The 19,420-nt window shown below is 36.4% G+C and overlaps 2 protein-coding genes and 1 long non-coding RNA gene across 3 annotated transcripts; 1 reads left to right on the forward strand and 2 right to left on the reverse strand.

Moving 5' to 3' along the window:
• Nucleotides 1-419: 419 nt before the first annotated feature.
• LOC107663401 (uncharacterized) lies at nt 420-10,302 on the reverse strand. The gene is made up of 3 exons (XR_001631324.1): nt 10,285-10,302; nt 8,160-8,161; nt 420-1,028 (listed from the first exon to the last, which is right to left on the reverse strand). It is a non-coding gene; the product is annotated as an uncharacterized LOC107663401 (long non-coding RNA).
• On the reverse strand, nt 3,529-8,392 carry LOC107663399 (ceramide-1-phosphate transfer protein-like). Its single transcript, XM_016453614.1, has 4 exons — nt 7,849-8,392; nt 7,028-7,086; nt 6,689-6,861; nt 3,529-5,180 (listed from the first exon to the last, which is right to left on the reverse strand). Exons 1-4 carry the CDS (start codon nt 7,916-7,918, stop codon nt 4,541-4,543), a joined length of 942 nt encoding a protein of 313 aa, XP_016309100.1. The 5' UTR covers nt 7,919-8,392; the 3' UTR covers nt 3,529-4,540.
• Nucleotides 10,303-11,961: 1,659 nt separating the features above from the next.
• Nucleotides 11,962-18,952, forward strand: LOC107663376 (acetylcholine receptor subunit gamma-like). Its single transcript, XM_016453583.1, has 12 exons — nt 11,962-12,443; nt 12,943-13,076; nt 13,361-13,405; nt 14,924-15,033; nt 15,125-15,280; nt 15,498-15,601; nt 16,291-16,491; nt 16,672-16,786; nt 16,866-16,980; nt 17,084-17,291; nt 18,284-18,417; nt 18,544-18,952. The coding sequence occupies exons 1-12, from the start codon at nt 12,380-12,382 to the stop codon at nt 18,709-18,711; spliced, it is 1,554 nt and encodes a 517-aa protein (XP_016309069.1). The 5' UTR covers nt 11,962-12,379; the 3' UTR covers nt 18,712-18,952.
• Nucleotides 18,953-19,420: the final 468 nt, after the last annotated feature.

The following is a 19,420-nucleotide window of genomic DNA, read 5'->3' on the forward strand; positions in this document are numbered from 1 at the left end:
TTAAAATAAATTATAATAGAAAACAGTTATTTTAAATTGTAATAATTTTACTGCATTTTTGATCAGATAAATACAGAGTGTGTGTGTGTGTGTCTGTGTGTGTGTGTGTGTGTGTGGGTGTGTGTTTGTGTGTGTGTGTGTGTGTGTGTGTGTGTGTTTGCATGTGTGAGCTGAGGTACACTCTTAAAAATTAAGGTGCTTAAAAGGTTCTTCACATCGATGCCATAGAAGAACCATTTTTGGATCCACAAAGAAGCATTCAGTCAAAGGTTCTTTAAAGAATCATCTCTTTCTTACCTTTTTATAATCTGAAGAACTTTCTTTTGCTACAAAGAATCTTTTGTGAAACAGAAAGGTTCTTCAGATGTTAAAGGTTCTTTATGGAACCATTTAGACAAAAAAGGTTCTTCTATGGCATCGTGAAGCACCTTTATTTTTAAGAGTGTATCACAGTTTTTATTTTCTGAAACATAAAATTTGAATTGCATGTTCAGCTATCGGAGCTATTTGTTACAAATAATATATTCTATTAAAACAATACTAAGAAAGTGATATAATTAAAAAAGAGAGAGAGAAATTCCTAATAAATATGCTGTTTTCTTCCCTCAGTATCTGTATTAATTCAACAGAAATCATTTATTATAATTTTAAAGCAGGTATCTATGAATTAATGTGGCATGATCTCATGTGTGTTTGGAGCATCTCTTGACTGCTGGGATTTATTTATTTATTTATTTATTTATTTTTTGCATGTGTGTATCAGTTCTGAAGAGCGGGATTGAAACCTCTCCTCTGTCTGATTTGTGACTTTGTAAGTAAAGAGGATATTTTAAACTAACATGTAGCTAATGCTGTGCATGATGAACGTCCTCTCCAGCACACACAAGAACACTGATACATTTCTGCATTCCTATTTTTTGACACAGCCTGTACTTTCATATGATGAAGTGTGTCACATTTAATTTATCATGAGGCATGTCTAAGATTGTTTATATGTAAAAATAGGTCTTTGCAGTATTTTGCAATTTCTTTTTTTTTTGTATGTGTATTCCAAATTGTCTCACATGGTGAGGGGATATGATGTTTTGTATTGATTTGCATCGGCTCAGAGGATGACAGCAGGCCTGGGTTCAGTTTAAAATCTGACAAATAGAAAATAGAAAAAGTGTGTTTGATATGTGTGTGAGAGAATATGTGTGGATTCCTGCATGTGTGTTTTGATTTGATTTGATTTGATTTATGTTAATCTTCGTGCACATTTAAATTTCATTTAAAATATTTTTTGGATTTTGTTGTAAGTGACTCTAAGCATAACCATAGAGAGAGAGATAGAGAGGCTCTAAGAGCAGGAACAGCAGGCTTACGTTTCTGCTGATAAGGAAGACAGAAGTGAATCCATCCCAGTCCTTACCCTGCACGAGTCAATAAAACAAAAGACGTGGTCACCAACCTCATTTCTCATTTTTTTTAAACTCCTAAACTCACTCTCTGAGTACACACACCTCATGCTCCATTCTGAGAAGTGTCTTGTGGAGAGTTAAAGTACACTCTGTGTCATAGAACTGACAAGTGTGTACACTTCCTCTAATGCCCTAATCCTTTAATCTCACTCATAAATAGATATGGTGCTTTACACCGACATTTCCTCAAAAGTATCTATCTATCTATCTATCTATCTATCTATCTATCTATCTAGCTATCAATTGTGTCAGCTCATTTACTGAAAAATATTCAGCAACTAAACACTTCTTCACGTTTGATCACTTTCACATGTGTTGACTTCTGTGCCTGTATATTGCATATTTTATGTTTGTGCATGGTAAGGTTGTTATCTGACTCGGCAGAGAAAGCTTCAAATCAACAGAATTAAATATTCATTTACCTCAGGCCCCAGATCACATATCATTAACTTGTACCCTGTACTGTACACTAGTTCCCTCTGGAGTAAAAAAGTCAAAAATATGTTATTTTTTCCTGGAAAATGTGGTTTGTAACACCATGCACAAAAGGGAAAAAGAGAAAAAAAAATCCATATATATATATATATATATATAAATACATAATATATATATTATAAGTGAAGTTTTTGGTGCATGCAGGCTTTGAGACAATGGCGCCCCTAGTGTAACAGTTGTGCTGTGCCTCTCCCACTCCACCAACTGTTTCTACTGGTGAAGTACACAATTTATAGTGAATTAGCATGTTTTATTATAAATGAATCTTCTGAAAAGCAATATATTTATATTTTGAGCCCCCTTAGTGTATAAAGAAAACAATCTTTTTTTAGATTGGCTGATCATGAAGAGAAATATTTATTGTAATATTTAAATAAGTTTATAGATGAGAATGGCTATATGGATTTTAAAATCACATGCAATATAGAAAAGATCTTATATTTTCAAAGAACCTATATTTCTATTTTTGTTGATCATTTATGAATAAAAGCATGTAAAAGCTGGGGAATGTGGCTCGATATTAAGCTTTGCAGTGCTTATAAAATACAAGGAGGTCACAAGACTTAATCAGCCCAAGAATGTAATAAATCATCATCACTTTAATCTGGACCTCTTTGTAGCTTTTGAAATACCAAAATGTATGCAACTTTTATGTTTCATAAAACTAACATTGACAATACAAGTCATGTCAAAGTGGAACTTTTGAAAACGTTTGTATACAGTAAATGCTGTGGTTTAGATGTGTTTGAACAGATGGAGTCGGCTGTGTGAACAGACTCACCACCTCAACAACATCACAGAACAAAAACTGCAGTTAATTTGATATGGCTCAGTGTTCACACAGCACTGGACCTTGTGCAAACTGTGCTCAAATGTTTGATGAACAATGAGAACCTGACATTATATTAAGTTAAACACCTTATACTGTATATGTTCATAGGCTTAAACTAATTAATTGAAATAACAAACCTAATAAAAATGAACAACAGAGCACTGTCTCCTCTTCATCAATATAATCTGCTTTATAATTTTCTGAATTATAACGTAGAATTGCAGAAGATAGAGTACAAGGATACAGTTTTAAACGGTCACTGTCTCTCTCAAAAACACACAAACAAAGAGACACATATATTTACACACACTTTCCGGTTATTACCACTGTCCATATGAGAATATCAATGTCATGTATAATATTGCCCTTATTAATTATGCTCATGCACATTAGTAACAACAGCCTGTAAGACTTTACAAAGAGTTGTCTCTTAAATGGATTTGGTTTGAAGACCTTACTTTATTTGCATTAGCTTTGGCTCCCTGGAATAATATACATATGTGACATAATGTGACAATGTAATGAGACATAACCACATGATGTCATATGTTAATACAATACACTCCCAGAAAATACCCTGACATACAAAAACTAAAAGGTTCATCTCTGTATCTTATTTACCCCTAAATGGTACATATTAGTACTTAAATTACATATTACCTAAAGTGTACCTTTTGAAAGGGTACTTGACAGTTTGGTACTTTTTTGTTGTTGTTAATGTTGATGTTGTTGTTGTAACAAATCATTCATATTTTCATTGTCAAATTCTCTCATTAATTTTATATTGCATATGTTTCTATAGTGCATGTCAGCAGCATTAAAAAATTAAGTTATTAAGTTATTAATATAATTTAGCAGACTTGTCTAAACACCTCTGTGCTCTACATATAGAGCCACTTTTACATACCAAAAAAAGAAGAAGTTGGATTGCTATCTAATTTGTTATGTCACGATACCAAAATAAATGTAGGTGTGCATGTGAGAATATCCCCTGAACAACAATCAGGTATCAGTCACGCCGTTATAAAACTGTTTTTGATAAGCATAAGGATTGTAAAAAAAGGTCTTCTGTTAAAACAGGACTTCGGACTAATCTGTCCATTTGCTGAGCATGCATTAATGCATCTTTCAAAATCGACTAGTACTATTATGGTGCAAACCTGAAAACTGCTTATATCTTCACAAGAATCAATGCGTGGCTTTCTCCAATTTCTCCAAACTGAACACAGAACTGAACACAGCATGTTTACCAGTTCATAATTTTCATCCATTGCCTAGTAACTATAAAAATGTGTGTTGTTGGTTTATTGTGTTCTCTTTATGCAAGAGGTACTCAAGTATTGGACAGTGGTCATTCATTAGCACCAACAGTATACTGTATATTTAGTTGTTTTAAAAACAAAACTGTAATAGTGTAATTGTGAATTGAATAGTTTAATAGTGAAATGTTTGTTTTATTTTTTTTCTTACTTGGCAACCTTTTTTTTTACAAGCAGATAAAGAATAAAAATGGCCCATTCCAGTTGTCATGAATTTGTTCAAATAATTTAAGAAAATTGGTCACTAAATCTTTAAGAAAACATATCTTTCTTTGGGTATATAAGCAAGACCAAATAAATCAGCCTGGATAAGTATTTATCCAGCAGTCTTCATTCTTTTCTCTTAAGGGTTCAAAGCTCCAGTCTTATAATTTAGTGCCCTATTCTCTAGGTTGGTCCCACTCCCATGATTTTCTCTCTCTTTATTTCTACGCTCAGGGTAGGTCCAGCATGCCGTGTTCCTGTAGAGCGACTTCATTTCTCTCGTACACTTCTTCTATTGCTCTCACTATCCTGTCCAGCACCACAGCAGCTTCTGCCTGTGTTTCCACACACACCAACTGGTAGAAATAAGGTCGTTCAGGCATAGCAAGAAAGGCCAGCTCCGCTGCTTTCCTTACCCACCAGGTGTGATGGTGGGCCAGTGTGCGCTGGTAAGTCTCTTTGCAGAGGTCAGAAGGGCTTCGTAGATGCTGTCCTTCAGTTGTGTCCTTCCCCAGTTCCAACAGGAAATTTTGCAGCCAGAGCAGAGCACGATGCAAGCGCAACAGAGTCCTGCAGCCCAAGTTTGTCTGCTTGTGGAAGTCCACCAAACCGTTCTCCAGCTCCCATTTAATCATAGACCGAACAGAAGTGTAACCAAATGAGAGTCTGTGATTCATTTCAGAGTAATCTGACGAGCTGTTATGAGATATCATTAAGACTGGGTCGCTTTGCTGGTGCGTTCTTTTTCTTTCCTTCATTTTCTTCACTGGCTCTTTCTCCGCTTTTTGGGCCAGGTCCCGGATGATGGCAGTTTTCGACTCAATTTCTTGTGAAATTAAACCCACCATTGGCCCCAAGGCTTCCAAAAACCTTAAATGCACAGAAAAATGAGATACATTAAAAATTGGCATTCCAAAATATACACTATATTGCCAAAATTATTGGGACACCTGCTTCTAATTAACAGGTTTGACTTCTTTAGTAATTTCCATGAGTACAAATCTTAATGTTTCAGCATATAATGATATTCTAGGGAATTGTGTGCTTCTAATTTTAAAGCAACAGTTTAGACAGGACCCTTTTCTATTCTAACGTGACAATGTCTCTGTGTATAGGTTCAAAAAGAAATGATTGATTCAGTCAGTGTGGAAGAACTTGACTGGTCTGCAGAAAGCCAAGTCCTAATCCCAGCTGAACACTTCTGGTGTGGCTTTAAATGCAGACCTTGAGCCAAAATCTCATCACCGAACACCAATGACATGTACATATGGGTACAGTCATTTTAGACACTTCCAAAACTGTTGTAACAGAGATGGAAATACAATTTTTAAATACATGAATTGTTTCCATCTTTGTTGTCACAGTTTTGGAAGTGCCCTTGTTCTAAAGAAGGGGGTGTCCCAATACTTTTGTCCATATGGTGTATGTACAAGTCATTGGTGTTTGGTGATGTTTTTTTGGCTCAAGGGCAGCATTTAAAGTCACACAAGAGGTGTACAGCTTTCTACAGACCAGTCAAGTTCTTCCACACTGACTGAATCAATAATTTATTTTTGAACCTTGCCTTATACACAGAGACACTGTCATGTTAGAATAGAAAAGGGTCCTGTCCAAACTGTTGCTATAAAATGAGAAGCACCCAATTCCCTAGAATATCATTATATGCTGAAACATTAAGATTTGTACTCATGGAAATGACTAAAGTAGTCAAATGTGTTCATTAGAAGGCGTGTCCCAATACTTTTGGCAACATAGTGTATACAGTCTATTAAGCACACTTGGACTTTTCACTGTTTTTATCAGTCTGCTTGTTTGTGTTTGCGTGTTCAACCCAAACAATCAGATTCTGCATTATTGGTAAGGATTTTACAGCCCCTGCATCCGAAAATGCATATATCCCTAGTATAAGAGTGTCCGAATTCACAGTATTCATAAAATAGTATGCGAAAAGTAGACCTAGGTAGCTAGTATATCTTTCTGAAAGTTACACCAATACGCCAGTAGGTGGCGACAAGTGGCTGTCTTTTGAGTGAGTCATTATTGATTCATTAATTTAACCGATTCGTTCAACACCATATTGATTCATTTTCGAACAAAAAGACCACTATAGTGTGATGCTTGAAGATGCACAACGATTTATTCTTGCTTTGCCTTTGTACCGAAAATATAGGCTATATGTTGTTGGAATGAATTACACTCAATAACCTGCAATACTGTGTTTAGTTACTGATTATCAATTTTGTTGTTGTTTTAAGTGTTGTAAAAAAGCAACATTACACTCGCGATCATGCTGCACTCTCGCTCGACTTAATTATAGAATGTGGCTTATTTAGCGTGCTATATGATGAGATGCAATTATGTGTGTTAAGTTAACTTGCTTGATAAGCTCATCCCAGCTTGCCAGGTACGGCTTTAGCAAAACATCATTGGCTGAGACTGGAGCTGCCTGCAGGTGAGCCAGCAAATCAGCAACTTGAAACCTCTGGCCAGGACACACCCTCAGTGGAGAAACATCGTCATCTGAACTATTAACTCTAATGAAAGACAGAATCTGCGAAAACAAGAAGAAATGGAAAAGTGAGGTAACGGCAGATTTCAGAGGAGGGTGATGCCATAAAATGAATGGGCAAAGTTTCTGTTAGCAGCTCTGCGTAGATTCAAAATGACACTTTAAGCCTTGCGTTATTTTGTGTTCTCTGTTGTATCACCACTCTTACCTTGTTTTTCATACTATAAACCTTTGGACAAGTATTCCAGTGGTCCGCCAGATTCCCATCTACAATGAGATACAGAGGATGAGTAGTGTGAGAATAAATCATTTTAAACAGGAAGACAGAAGAAATAGCAGGCTAATATATTTACATCACATAAACTCATTATTTCGTGAAGTTTTTCAAAAAATAATGAAAGCCAGGATCGTAAATTGATTAGGCTTTCACATAAACCCATCCAGGAGATCTGTGAACTGTGTTACTTACTTACGTGAGATAAAGTTGTCCAGTGTAAATATTTCTCTGAATATTATACAAGTAGTTACTTCCAAATTATGTCATTGTTTATTCATTCACATGTCGTTTAAAACATGTTTTATTTATTTCATAGAAAACAAAATTTTGAATCATTATTGAGCCAGTGAGATGAACTTGAGAATTACATCATTCCGATTCATGAATGAATCATACACTAAATCTTTAAAGCATTGAGCATTTGTTTCAGATACCAAACTTCTCTCATGAATCTATTTAAGATGTGAATTCAGGTAAAATGTCTGTTCAGCATCTTTATATGTTTATTTTCTTGATGAGTTATAGTCAATCAGCTCTACTGTAACATGTAATGATATAACTTAATATCAACAAAACTGATATTGAATGATTGAATAACAAGATTCACTGAAATAATAAAGCAGTATCTCAAAAAAATCTATTAACCTGACCCCACAGTGAAATAAAGTAGCTTTGGTGTGTCAGAAAATCTAACCAAATATATTACATTCAGTCTGTTAAAGGAACATTTAGAAAGAACTGGTAAAACTTACGGAGCCACATGGAGCCAAGCAAAAGGAGGATGAAGACAATGGCAACAAAAGCCCTGCATTTGACTCCCATAATGATCCACTATCCTCCTCCTTGCTGCGTCTCGTCAGGGGCCCGACTTCCTTCTCAGTCTATGCGCTCCTAGTCTCTCTCCTGAGCATCTTTACACCACTGTGCTCAGTACCTTTCTTCTCTTACACAGTGTGATTGTCAGTTTTTGAATGGGTTTCAATCTTCACTCAACCACAAGTTGGCAAGCAAATTCTTGCCATCATGTGTTCACACTACTAGGCCGACACAGTCTGTATGTAACTTCTTGTTTTGTGCTACTCCTCTCTTCCTGTATACTAAGGTTAGTCCACCGGTCAAACTTATGTTAAGCTGATTTTTGCATTATGCTGTTTTTCTTTCTTTCTTTCTTTCGTCTCCTGTCCTGCTCGGTCTGTATTGTCAGTCTCCAGTGATGTTGCGCAATCTCAGAGTCCATAGATTAGTCAGCAACAACAAATCACTCCTTATTAGGCAAGCCCTAAGCAACCTGCAGTAACCTTTACTCAGACGCACACACTTGTACAACACATGTCACAAATAAATAGGGAAATCCTGGAATCCACAAAGGAAGGTCCAAGTTTTTTATTTACCCAACATGTGCATCTCTGAGTGAAAAAGAGAAGTTTCTTCATTTGAAAGATTCAAAGTCCCCATTCAAATGTTGAATTCAAATGCGTTGTATTCAAATGTTGAATTTAAATATTCTGGTTAGGCAACTAAATAATGTTGGTTTGTTTTCTTCTTTAATTACCTTAGATTAGTATTATATATTTGTATATCATAGTAAAGCTGATGAAAAGAGACCATCATGTTTGTATATTCAAATTGGGTGGACTGAATGATAAGGCCAGTGCTGGACACTGGACAGTCACTGTGACCTGAAATGTCAGTGAGCACCTTAAAAAAGCTGTCATGCCCTAAAAACCCACCCCTCTGGTTTGAACGCTGATGAATTTCAATGCCCCAGTTTGACAGAGTAAGTATGGCTGAAGGCATTAGCAGTTTGCCTCTGTGTCACTATATTAGGCCCAACTGCTGATTTATAGACGTCCGTTCATTTACACAAAAGCAATCACAGGCATTCATCAAGGGTGACATTATCTGAAGGCTATCATTAACTCACACATACGCACGCTACAGGTTACTGATTATCAATGTCATTTCCCGCCTCATGATTAAATTATTCTTATCTCGAAAGATGGAATATTAAATGCAAAGACATCAATAAAAATGTTTTTGTTGAAACCACGTAAAAGATATAGTGATGTATTTTTTTCATAAAAATGAACTTATCATTCATACATTATTAATATAACACATTAGATATTTTTTCATAGATTTTCTACAATGGACTTTGGATTCCCAACACTGTTTGGAAGATTCTGTAATCTAACCAAGACTTTTTTCAATCTCCAAAGTAACATACAATTCAAGAACAGTACACAGCTGTGGTTCTCAATCAGGGGCCCAGGACCAGAGTTGCCATGTCTTCACAACAAAACTAGCCCAGTGACCGCTGTCCAAATATAAAAACTCAACAAAACATAATTCAACTTCAAACATATAGTAGTAATTATAAACACAGTCTGTTTTCATAAAGAAGCTCAAAGGCTCCCTACCAGTTCTTCACAAAACCTAACATCTACCACAGTTTTATCACTGGTAGAACATAAAATAATTCGATACAAGCATTTCAGTCAAACTTTTAAACCGTGAAAATATAGCTATTTATAAAAGCTGAAATATATATCTCATAAATAATGATTGTGTTTATTTCAAAAATATAAGTCCTTAAAATTTCGTGATAATCGTGTTAAATAAAAAGTAGGCCTACTGTTAAAAAAGTAGAACTACAGCTATACAGTTGCAAGCTGTTCTTGTTCGTCTTATTTTTGCGTGTAGCTTGGAGCTCCCCCTACTCGACATTAAAAAAACTTTTGAATTCATTAGAAGGAATAAATGTGGAAAAAGTAAAATTGGCCATAGTGAGTGAGCGTGTGTGTGTGTGTGTGTGTGTGTGTGTGTGTGTATGAGTGAGTGAGTGTATCCCAGCACTGGGGTTGCACGAGTTAGTGCCCTCTCAGGGCTGGGTTGCGGCTGGAAGGGCATCCGGCGTAAAACATGCCAAATCGTTGTGCGGATCACTCCGCTGTGGTGACCCCTGATAAAAAGGGAGCAAGCCGAAGGAAGAGAGAGAGAAGGAGTAAATGTGGAGGAGGTTGAGGACAAACCCTAGTATCCTCCAACATTCGGACATTCATGCAGGAGGCTATTCAGACAAATTGGAATGTTTGCTACATGCTCAGTGGTGAAATGAATCTGTTTTGAGACCTGTGGACCCAAGATAATAAGTACATGATGGTAAGATAAATGTAGAAAATCTAAACAAAAAAATGTTTTATATGCATTTCGGACATTCTCATTTGTCAAAGACGTTTCCCCGGATGTGGAGTTTCCGGTTACCCACATGGAACACGGTTCAATTACAGGTCATATTAATAGTACACAAAGGAGACAGGAATTCATGCTCCGGTAAGCCTACCGACGAGCTTTGCAATCCAGTGACACTTAAGCCCATGTACCATGTATCACTTAAGCCCAGTGGCCAGCAACTGGCAAAGCAATACATTTATGCTATTTGGCTCATACAGGATGTAAACAAAACAAAAATGCATGAAATAAACAACATGAGTGTGTCATAATATAAGTTAAGAGACTGACATCACAGCCCTGCTGTGCATAAGATTACTGAAAAATCCTGTAGATCATAGAACCTATTTTATTAAAAATACTCTCTTTGATGTGCAGCCGTGCTTTAAACCAACCTATAGTGTCAGTTGTCACAGTATGTGCTGGACTTCATAAATAATTTAAAACCTGACACGCTGGACAGTTATGTATATGATATCACCACTCAGGCATCTCTCATAACTCACAGTTATGAACTTTTGACCTTCTGGGAACAAAAAGAAACTTTGACAATTATTTTGTTACATTCCCTTTCACACACACGCACACATTTTCTACCATTTTCCATTGAATTTTATTGGCTTTATGCTGAGTTAAAGGGGTCATATGATGCGATTTCAAGTTTTCCTTTCTCTTTGGAGTGTTACAAGAGAGAGCGAGCGAGAGAGAGAGCACGAGAGAGAGAGAGAGCGAGCGAGCGAGAGAGAGAGAGAGCACGAGAGAGAGAGAGCGAGCGAGAGAGAGAGCGCGAGAGAGAGAGAGAGAGAGAGCGCGAGCGAGAGAGAGAGAGAGCGAGAGAGAGAGAGAGAGAGAGAGCGAGAGAGAGAGAGAGAGCGCGAGAGAGAGACGAAGCGTTTGAGAGAGGCGGGGCATAGAGGACCTACAATAATGTACAGTATTTGAAAAATAATGTGTTTTTTTAACATTAAAGCATGTCAACATATTCTGTTACACCAAATACACAAAATAATGATCTTTAAAAAAGCATCATATGACCCCTTCAATGATATTTTCTATCCATTAACTCTAAAGCCAAACTTTATTGCATTTTATATTTTCATAAAGAGATTACTAGTGTGTGTACTAAGCTGTTTTCCTCATGAGGACTGTTGGCTACCTGTCAGTGTAGGGGATTTCAGGTACTATCCTTGTGAGAACTTTTGGCCCCAATGTACACTGTAAGAAACAAGGGAAAATATACTGGTAATTTTCTGCCAGGACATTATCTGTTAAGTTTATGGACATTTCCTTTAACCCTACACAACACAATGCATTATGTATTTCAAAATACATCTGTGAAAAAAAATAATATGGAAAATTCCTTTATGTTAACACAGTAGGGCCCTGTAAATAGGGCCCTATTTTTACAGACTTTTCTTACAGTGTAGCCTATAAGCAAATTATACAAAACACACTCCCTAACCCCTGCATTTACCTTGTTCCAGGGAGATACACAGCAGGGCACAATGTTCAGACAGACACTGGTTATTTATACCCATGTTCATGGGAGACATCAACACTATGGCCCTTCAGCCGGCCCCTCAGTACACCTGTTAACATTGCTTATTTCTTCAGACTGAAACACGATTCCCGGAGGGTGAACAACACTATCAATAACCGTATGCTTATCGGTATTAAGCCATTATGATACTCGTAGAAATGCACGACTCTCAACATCACCATGGGTTCGCGCAGCAGTGAGTGGAACCAAAGTCTTGCGATTGGCACCTGAAATTGACGCTCCCGTCAGCATGTTTTGCCTCTATTCATAGTATCTGAGGTCACTAACAGTAATACTAGAGAAGTAACGTACAGAATCTGCATCATTGTCGCGTATTAGAGGCATAATGATATTGGCGATTAGTGAATGTGACTTTAAGAGCGCGCTGTAACTCGAGCCTCGTGCAGTGACAGCTGTAGCAGTGAGGGGAAGAGAGAGCTCCGTTACTGATCACTCGAAAATAACGTGTCTGTCTCTTTGTTACCAACTTTTAAGACGGTCTTTTGGCGACCATGGCCGACCGGTTCGGTAGGACGTGTATAGTTGCGTTTGCGCTCGTGGCCACTGTATTACAAGGTACGTGCCCTTTTGTTTCCTCAAAACTGAGTGACCGACTCTCCGTCTTTAACACACTTGCTGTCGCACTGTAACCGCAAGCAGCGTTATACTTAATTGTGTAATAATTTATGTCTTTTCTATATTGTGGTCATTTTAATATAGGCTAGATATGTAAAGCTGTTACAAACATTACCATTTTGTTTAGGGATTACTGCAACTTGTATTGGGTTCACAGTGCTGAGTCAGTTAAGTTTTAAATGGCTGATATATATTATGAATATTTTGTTATGATTTGCAGTCTTGTAACCCGTATTAAAAGTTAAATGGTTTGAAAACTGCAGTATAATTGATATAAATCTGCCTGCTGCTTGTATGGGCCTTTTGGACGTTTAATAATAACATCTCTAAACTCTTAAGTTTTCACACTTTCACAGATTAATTCTGTTCGTCTACTAAACAGTCTTTTTGTATGCAAGTTTTAAAACTCATTTCTGTCTTTCATTCTTTCGTTTTGCAGTCAGTGCAAATGAGGAGACCCAGTTAATCGCAGATAAGTTTAAAAACTACAATAAAAATATTCGACCAGCAAGACACCCTGATGAAAAAGTCAAGGTTCAGGTCAAGTTGACTCTCACCAACCTCATCTCTTTGGTAACTAATCTACCTGCTAAGAGTGACAAGTAGTGTGAGTTTTAGTAAACAAACGTATATAATACATTATATCTTGTTATCTAAATGTCAGAAATAAATCCCGGCAAAAATAAATGTTAGCTAAAATAACAAATATCAAAAAATTTGTTTGAGAAATTTGTACATCATTGCTACTGTGTATATATATATATATATATACACACAATACACGTGTGTGTGTGTGTGTGTGTTATCCAGTTATTTATTCAGATTTGTATATTTGGAAACTTTCTCTTCCTGAGCAGAATGAAAAAGAGGAGACTTTAACTACAAATGTTTGGATTGAGATTGTGAGTATCTTACACGACCACCCAGGGGCCGTTCACACAAAATGTGATTTTTCTTTTCTTTCGGTGTTGCAGTGTAACAGATCTTTTTTTCATTTTTTGATCTACAACTGAGTAAAACAAATTATAGACTATGGAAAAATGTAGGGCTGGTACCTTTTCTTTCTGCCCATCATTTGTTGATTGGATTGAGGCCAATCTGAATGTAATATTGCAGTCAGTTGTTAGAAAGGGGCAGAGTTAAAAGGGATAGTTCACCCAAAAATGAAAATTCTGTCATTAATTGCTCACCCTCATGTCGTTCCAAACCTGTTAGACCTTCATTCATCTTCGGAACACAAATTAAGATATTTTTTATGAAATCTGTGTGGTTTAACTGTAATTTTATGAAACTACAAGTATACTTTTTGTGAGCAAAAACAAAAATAACTTTTTCTTCTATTATTGTAATATTCAACAAATTCTTCACCATTATGGAGAATACCACGATGCATGCGCACGCTGCTGTTGACGTAGAACACACTGCGCCTTGTTTACGAGCAGAAGAATGCATGGGCAAGCGTCGTGGTACTCTCTAGATAATGGCGGAGGACTGTCCTAGGAGAGAAGAAATCATTGAATAAAGTCATTATTTTTGTTTTCTTTGTGCACAAAAAGTATTCTCGTAGTGTAATAAAATTACAGTTAAACCACTGATGTCACATGGATTATTTTAACAATGTCCTTACTACGTTTCTGTGCCTTGACTGTGGTAGTACCCTTGCTGTCTATGAAGGGTCAGAGAGCTTTTATCAAAAATATAAAATATCCTTCATTTGTGTTCCGAAGATGAAGAGTAATTAATGACAGAATTTTCATTTTTGGGTGAACTATCCATTTAAGTGGATATCAGCAGAGAGAAGTCTAATGTTCCACTTGAACATCAAGTTAAGATATTTTGAAGAATCATTCACAGTAAACTCAATCCATCGTGCATTTAGAGAACATTTCATGCTGACTTAAAATTTGTCAAAAGTTGAGCTTTTTTACAGTTGAACTAGGCATGGCACTCTAAACATGTGCTGCTCAAGCATAAGACATGAACACACCGCCACCAGTCAGACGTCTATCTCACAAGTGTTTACATAGAAAAACAATAGAAAAGTAGCACAGCAGGATGCAAAAACTCATCTTGCATGACAGCCCCTAAGATGCTTCAAAGAAATAATGAACTTAAGTTCTCTGATTGCTTACACATTTAACTAAATCTTTTATTTCAATGTCAAATATTTAAAAAAGGGTTAATACAAGAGGTTAAAGAATAGGTATGTCTATTCGCTGCTATGTTTTCTTACTCATCTGCATCATCTCTCCATATTTTCTTCTTTTTTTTTTTTTTCTCTCTTCAATTTTTGTTCATTCCATTGTTCACACAAATGTCTTCGCTAATGCGGTATTTTTTCTGCACTTCACATAGTTTCCATTTTCTGTTCTATGTCCTGCTAATTCCTGCTTTCCTTCTTTCACATTTCTGCTCTTCAGCAATGGCATGACTACCGTCTTGCGTGGAATACATCTGAGTATCACGGCATTGATCTGATCCGTGTGCCATACAACACTGTGTGGCTACCAGATATAGTTTTGGAAAACAAGTGAGTTAGCAGTACAACAGTAAATTTTCCATTTTAATCTCTCTGTTACTACAATAATGGCATAATCACCTCTTTTCCACTCTCTTTACAGCATTGATGGCAAGTTTGATGTGGCATATTACGCTAATGTGCTGATTTGGAGTGATGGCTCCATGTACTGGCTTCCCCCTGCCATCTACCGCAGTACCTGTGCTATTGAGATCACCTACTTCCCTTTCGACTGGCAAAACTGCACACTAGTCTTTAGGTTGGCACAGAGTGAGATTTGTGTTTAAATGCAAGTTTCATGGATTCATGGAGATTAATGACAAGATTATAGATAAAAATTCTATTTATTTTTATTACATTATAATATTATATTATAATATTTTATTAATTTTCTTTTTTAAATTTGATTGAAACTATCTTGTGTGTGTGTATATATATATATATATATATATATATATATAATTTTACACCCGCAGGTCTCAGACATACAGTGCAAAAGAAATTGATATGGTATTGGCAGAAGATACAGATACAGGAAAGCCTATTGAGTGGGTGGACATTGACCCTGAGGCCTTCACAGGTGCCATGTTCACACACTTTACTATTTATTTTTCCACACTCGCACACACACAGACACACACACACACTTTGGGGGAATTTTTTCAGCATGGACAGATTAATTTGATCAAAAGTGCCTGTGAAGACATTTATAATATTGTAATATATTTATGCTGTTCTTTTGAACTTTCTATTTGTCCAAAAAAATATATATCTCACGGTTTCCACATAAATATTAAGCAGCACAACTGTTTTCAAAACTGATAATAATCAGAAATGTTTCTTCAGCAGCAAATCAGCATATTAAAATGATTTCTGAAGAATCATGTGACACTGAAGACTGGAGTGATGGCTGCTGAAAATTCAGCTTTATCACAGAGATAAATGACATTTCAAAATATATTAAAAAAGAAAACAGTTACCCTAAATTTTGATAATATCTCACGATATTGATGTTTTTACTGTATTTTTTATCAAATAAGTTTAGCCTTGGTTAGCACAAGGGACTATCACCAACATAAACAAAAATTCTAAACAACCATAAAATGAATCAAAAACAGATACGACAGAGAGTAATGTAGTAAAATACATATAAAACTTGATGATAAAAAATTGTCTTGAATATAAAACATAACTAATCAGCACATCACATTTAATACTAGGAGGAAAGTTCACATGTCTCTTTCTTCTAATGCTCGCATGGCCTCACAGAGAATGGGGAGTGGGCAATCAAGCATCGGCCTGCTCGTAAGCTGACAAACTCACGCTACTCTCCTGATGATCTGGAGTACCAAGAGGTGTATTTCAACCTCATCATCCAGAGGAAACCACTCTTCTACATAATCAACATTATCCTTCCCTGCTCTCTCATCTCCTCTCTGGTCGTTCTGGCCTTTTTTCTACCTGCAAAAGGTGTTTGTGTGTGCATGTACAGACATTCTGAGGTTAATGTTCAGTATGCCTTAAAATATTAAGATGCCATTCTCTTTGTCTTACAGTGTTAATACTCCCTCTGTCTGTCATTTCTCTTCTTGCACTCTGTCTTACTCTGCACACTACGTCTTTGTCTCACTCTTTCTTTCTGTTTCTTAGCTGGAGGGCAGAAGTTGACTGTGTCCATTTCGGTACTGTTGGCTCAGACTGTGTTTCTTTTCCTGATCGCTCAGAAGATCCCAGAAACCTCACTTTCTGTGCCTCTTATTGGCAAGTGAGTGTCGTCATGTGTTAATTTTTTAACCGTCTCACTGGTTTTAATCGAATTTCTCTTTTTCTTGGTTTTATTTTAGGTATTTAATCTTCGTCATGTGTATGACCACACTGATCGTGACCAACTGCATCATTGTCCTCAACTTCTCCCTTCGTAGTCCTAGTACACACAACATGTCACACACCATCAGACATGTGCGTTTGTGTTTTTGTCCTTTATGTATTTCCTAATTCGAAATATCATTGCACAGCTTCTGATTCTGCAGTCCTTCTTTTACTGTACTCTTATTCCCATTAGATTTTCCTCGAGGTGGTCCCTCGTTTCCTTGGCATGACCTCATTTCTGGACGAGGAGGAGCCGGGAAGTGGGACGTATGAAATGAGGGAGAGGCGGCGCAGTTCGTTTGGGCTGATGCAAAGGGCTGAAGAATATGTTTTGAAACAGCCACGCAGTGAGATGATGTTTGATAAACAGAGAGAGAGACATGGACTCATGCGCTCAATTGGTAACACAAATTCAAACATTCACTTACTGTATCTAAAGCATTCATAACATATAAGAGTATTGTGAACTACAGTGGTCGGATCAGGAGAGGTGCACAATTAAAATAATAGTTCAGTCAAAACATTTCTCACCTTCAGGCCATTCATGATGTAGATGAGTTTATTTCTTCAAATGTAGCATTATATCACTTGCTTACTAATGGATCTTCTGCAGTGAATGGGTGCCATCAGAAAGATAGCTGATAAAAACATCTCAATTATCCGCAATTAATCCACATGACTCCAGTCCATCAATTAATGTCTTGTGAAGTGAAAATGTTCACTGCATTTTTAATAAATTCAACATTAAGATGTTTTTCATCAACTTCAAACTGTTGAATCATTTGAACCAGGAGAGAAATATGCACAGATCAAGCACCGTTTACAAGTCAAAACAGTCCAAAGCAGTTCTAAACCAATATGTTGGTGGATTTTGATGAGAAAGTCAACAGAGGATGAACTTTTTATTTCCGAAGCATTATTATGGATTATGGCCAGAAGCGATAGTTTATAGTTAAAATGCCTTAATGATGGATGCCTTAATGACAACTTTACACCTCACAAGATGTTAACTGTTGTACTGGAGTTGTGTGGATTACTTGTGCATTATTGTGATGTTTTTATCTGCTGTTTGAACTCCCATTCTGACGGCACCCATTCAATGCAGAGGATCCATTGGTTAGCAAGTGATTTACTGCAAAATTTCTCCAAATCTGTTTGAATGAACAAACAAACTTATCTACATCTTGAATGGCCATTTTTAGCATATTTTCATTTTGGGGTGAACTATTACTTTAGGTGTTTTGGAATGTTTGCATTTTGCATGTTAACTTATTAATCTCATAATCATTAGCATTATTTAGGCATTTAAAAGTACTATTTGTTTTTTATGTTTACATTTATAATACCTGAATTTATTGTATTTTCTTAAGTGTTTGTGTATGTCTCCCTCTAGTGGATGAAATTGATGTGAGCAGTACGGCAAACCTCTACAAGAGTCTGGCAAAGACAGCACCAGAAATAAAAGAGTGTGTGGATGCCTGTAACTTCATTGCTGAATCCACTAAACAGCAAAATGACATTGGATCTGTAAGTGCAGGAGTGTCATAGCAAGAGAACACTTTTCTAAACATCCTCAGTGCAGTCATCTCCACCCACACACTGTTTTCCCTCCTTCATCTTGTTTTTCTCATGTTATTCCTCTTTTTTTCTCAGGAGATGGAGAGTTGGGTGCTGATTGGTAAGATGATTGACAAGGTTTGTTTCTGGGCAGCCATCTTGCTATTCTCTGTTGGCACAGTGGCCATCTTCCTTATGGGTCACTACAACCAGGCACCTGATTACCCATTTCCTTGGGAGAACAAAAAGTACTTACCTGAGTAGAGAATAAGACTCTGTCCAAAAGAAAGAAGGAACTAGCAAAGAGCATGCTCTTGTCTGCTTATGTGATATATAAAATAAATACCAAGACAGGTTTTATAGCTGGAGTTAGAGTACAACAAGCTGCACATGATTTGATCAGGATTGTATGACTTGTTACATGATCTTGTCTTATATTTGATATTAGGGACTATGGGTGTCCATGCATGTGTTAACAACTTTACACACTAGTTACACTAGGGGGATTTTTACAGAAATGTTCATTTTTCTTGTATTTGTGCAAACAGTATTAATTAGTGAAATAATAAGGAATAAATAAACTAATGGTTTCAGCTTATTTCAGACCATGTAGTGGTTTTCTAGTTCATTGTGGCTGCAGTTTGTAACACCCCAAACCAGTTTATCATCTGTTATCAAACTGTAATGTAACAGTATGTGTTACAATTGTGTGTTACATCAGCCACTTTTTATACAGTGATTGCACTGTAATATTTAATATTAGTATTATAGAAGATGCATGCTCATTTTTGTTTGTTCCATGTTATCTTATGTATCTCTTTGTCGTAAAATGTTATTTTGATTTTACTTATGCAATTTTGCATTAAGTTTATTATTTACTATAAACTCTTTATATATACAAAAAATATTGTGGCCTCTTTGCAGTGAATAAATGGACTCTTAATTCACACACTGTCTTAAAATATCCTGTGCA

Source organism: Sinocyclocheilus anshuiensis, unplaced genomic scaffold (assembly GCF_001515605.1).
Source record: "Sinocyclocheilus anshuiensis isolate Anshui unplaced genomic scaffold, SAMN03320099.WGS_v1.1 scaffold1531, whole genome shotgun sequence".
NCBI classification, from domain to species: domain Eukaryota; kingdom Metazoa; phylum Chordata; class Actinopteri; order Cypriniformes; family Cyprinidae; genus Sinocyclocheilus; species Sinocyclocheilus anshuiensis.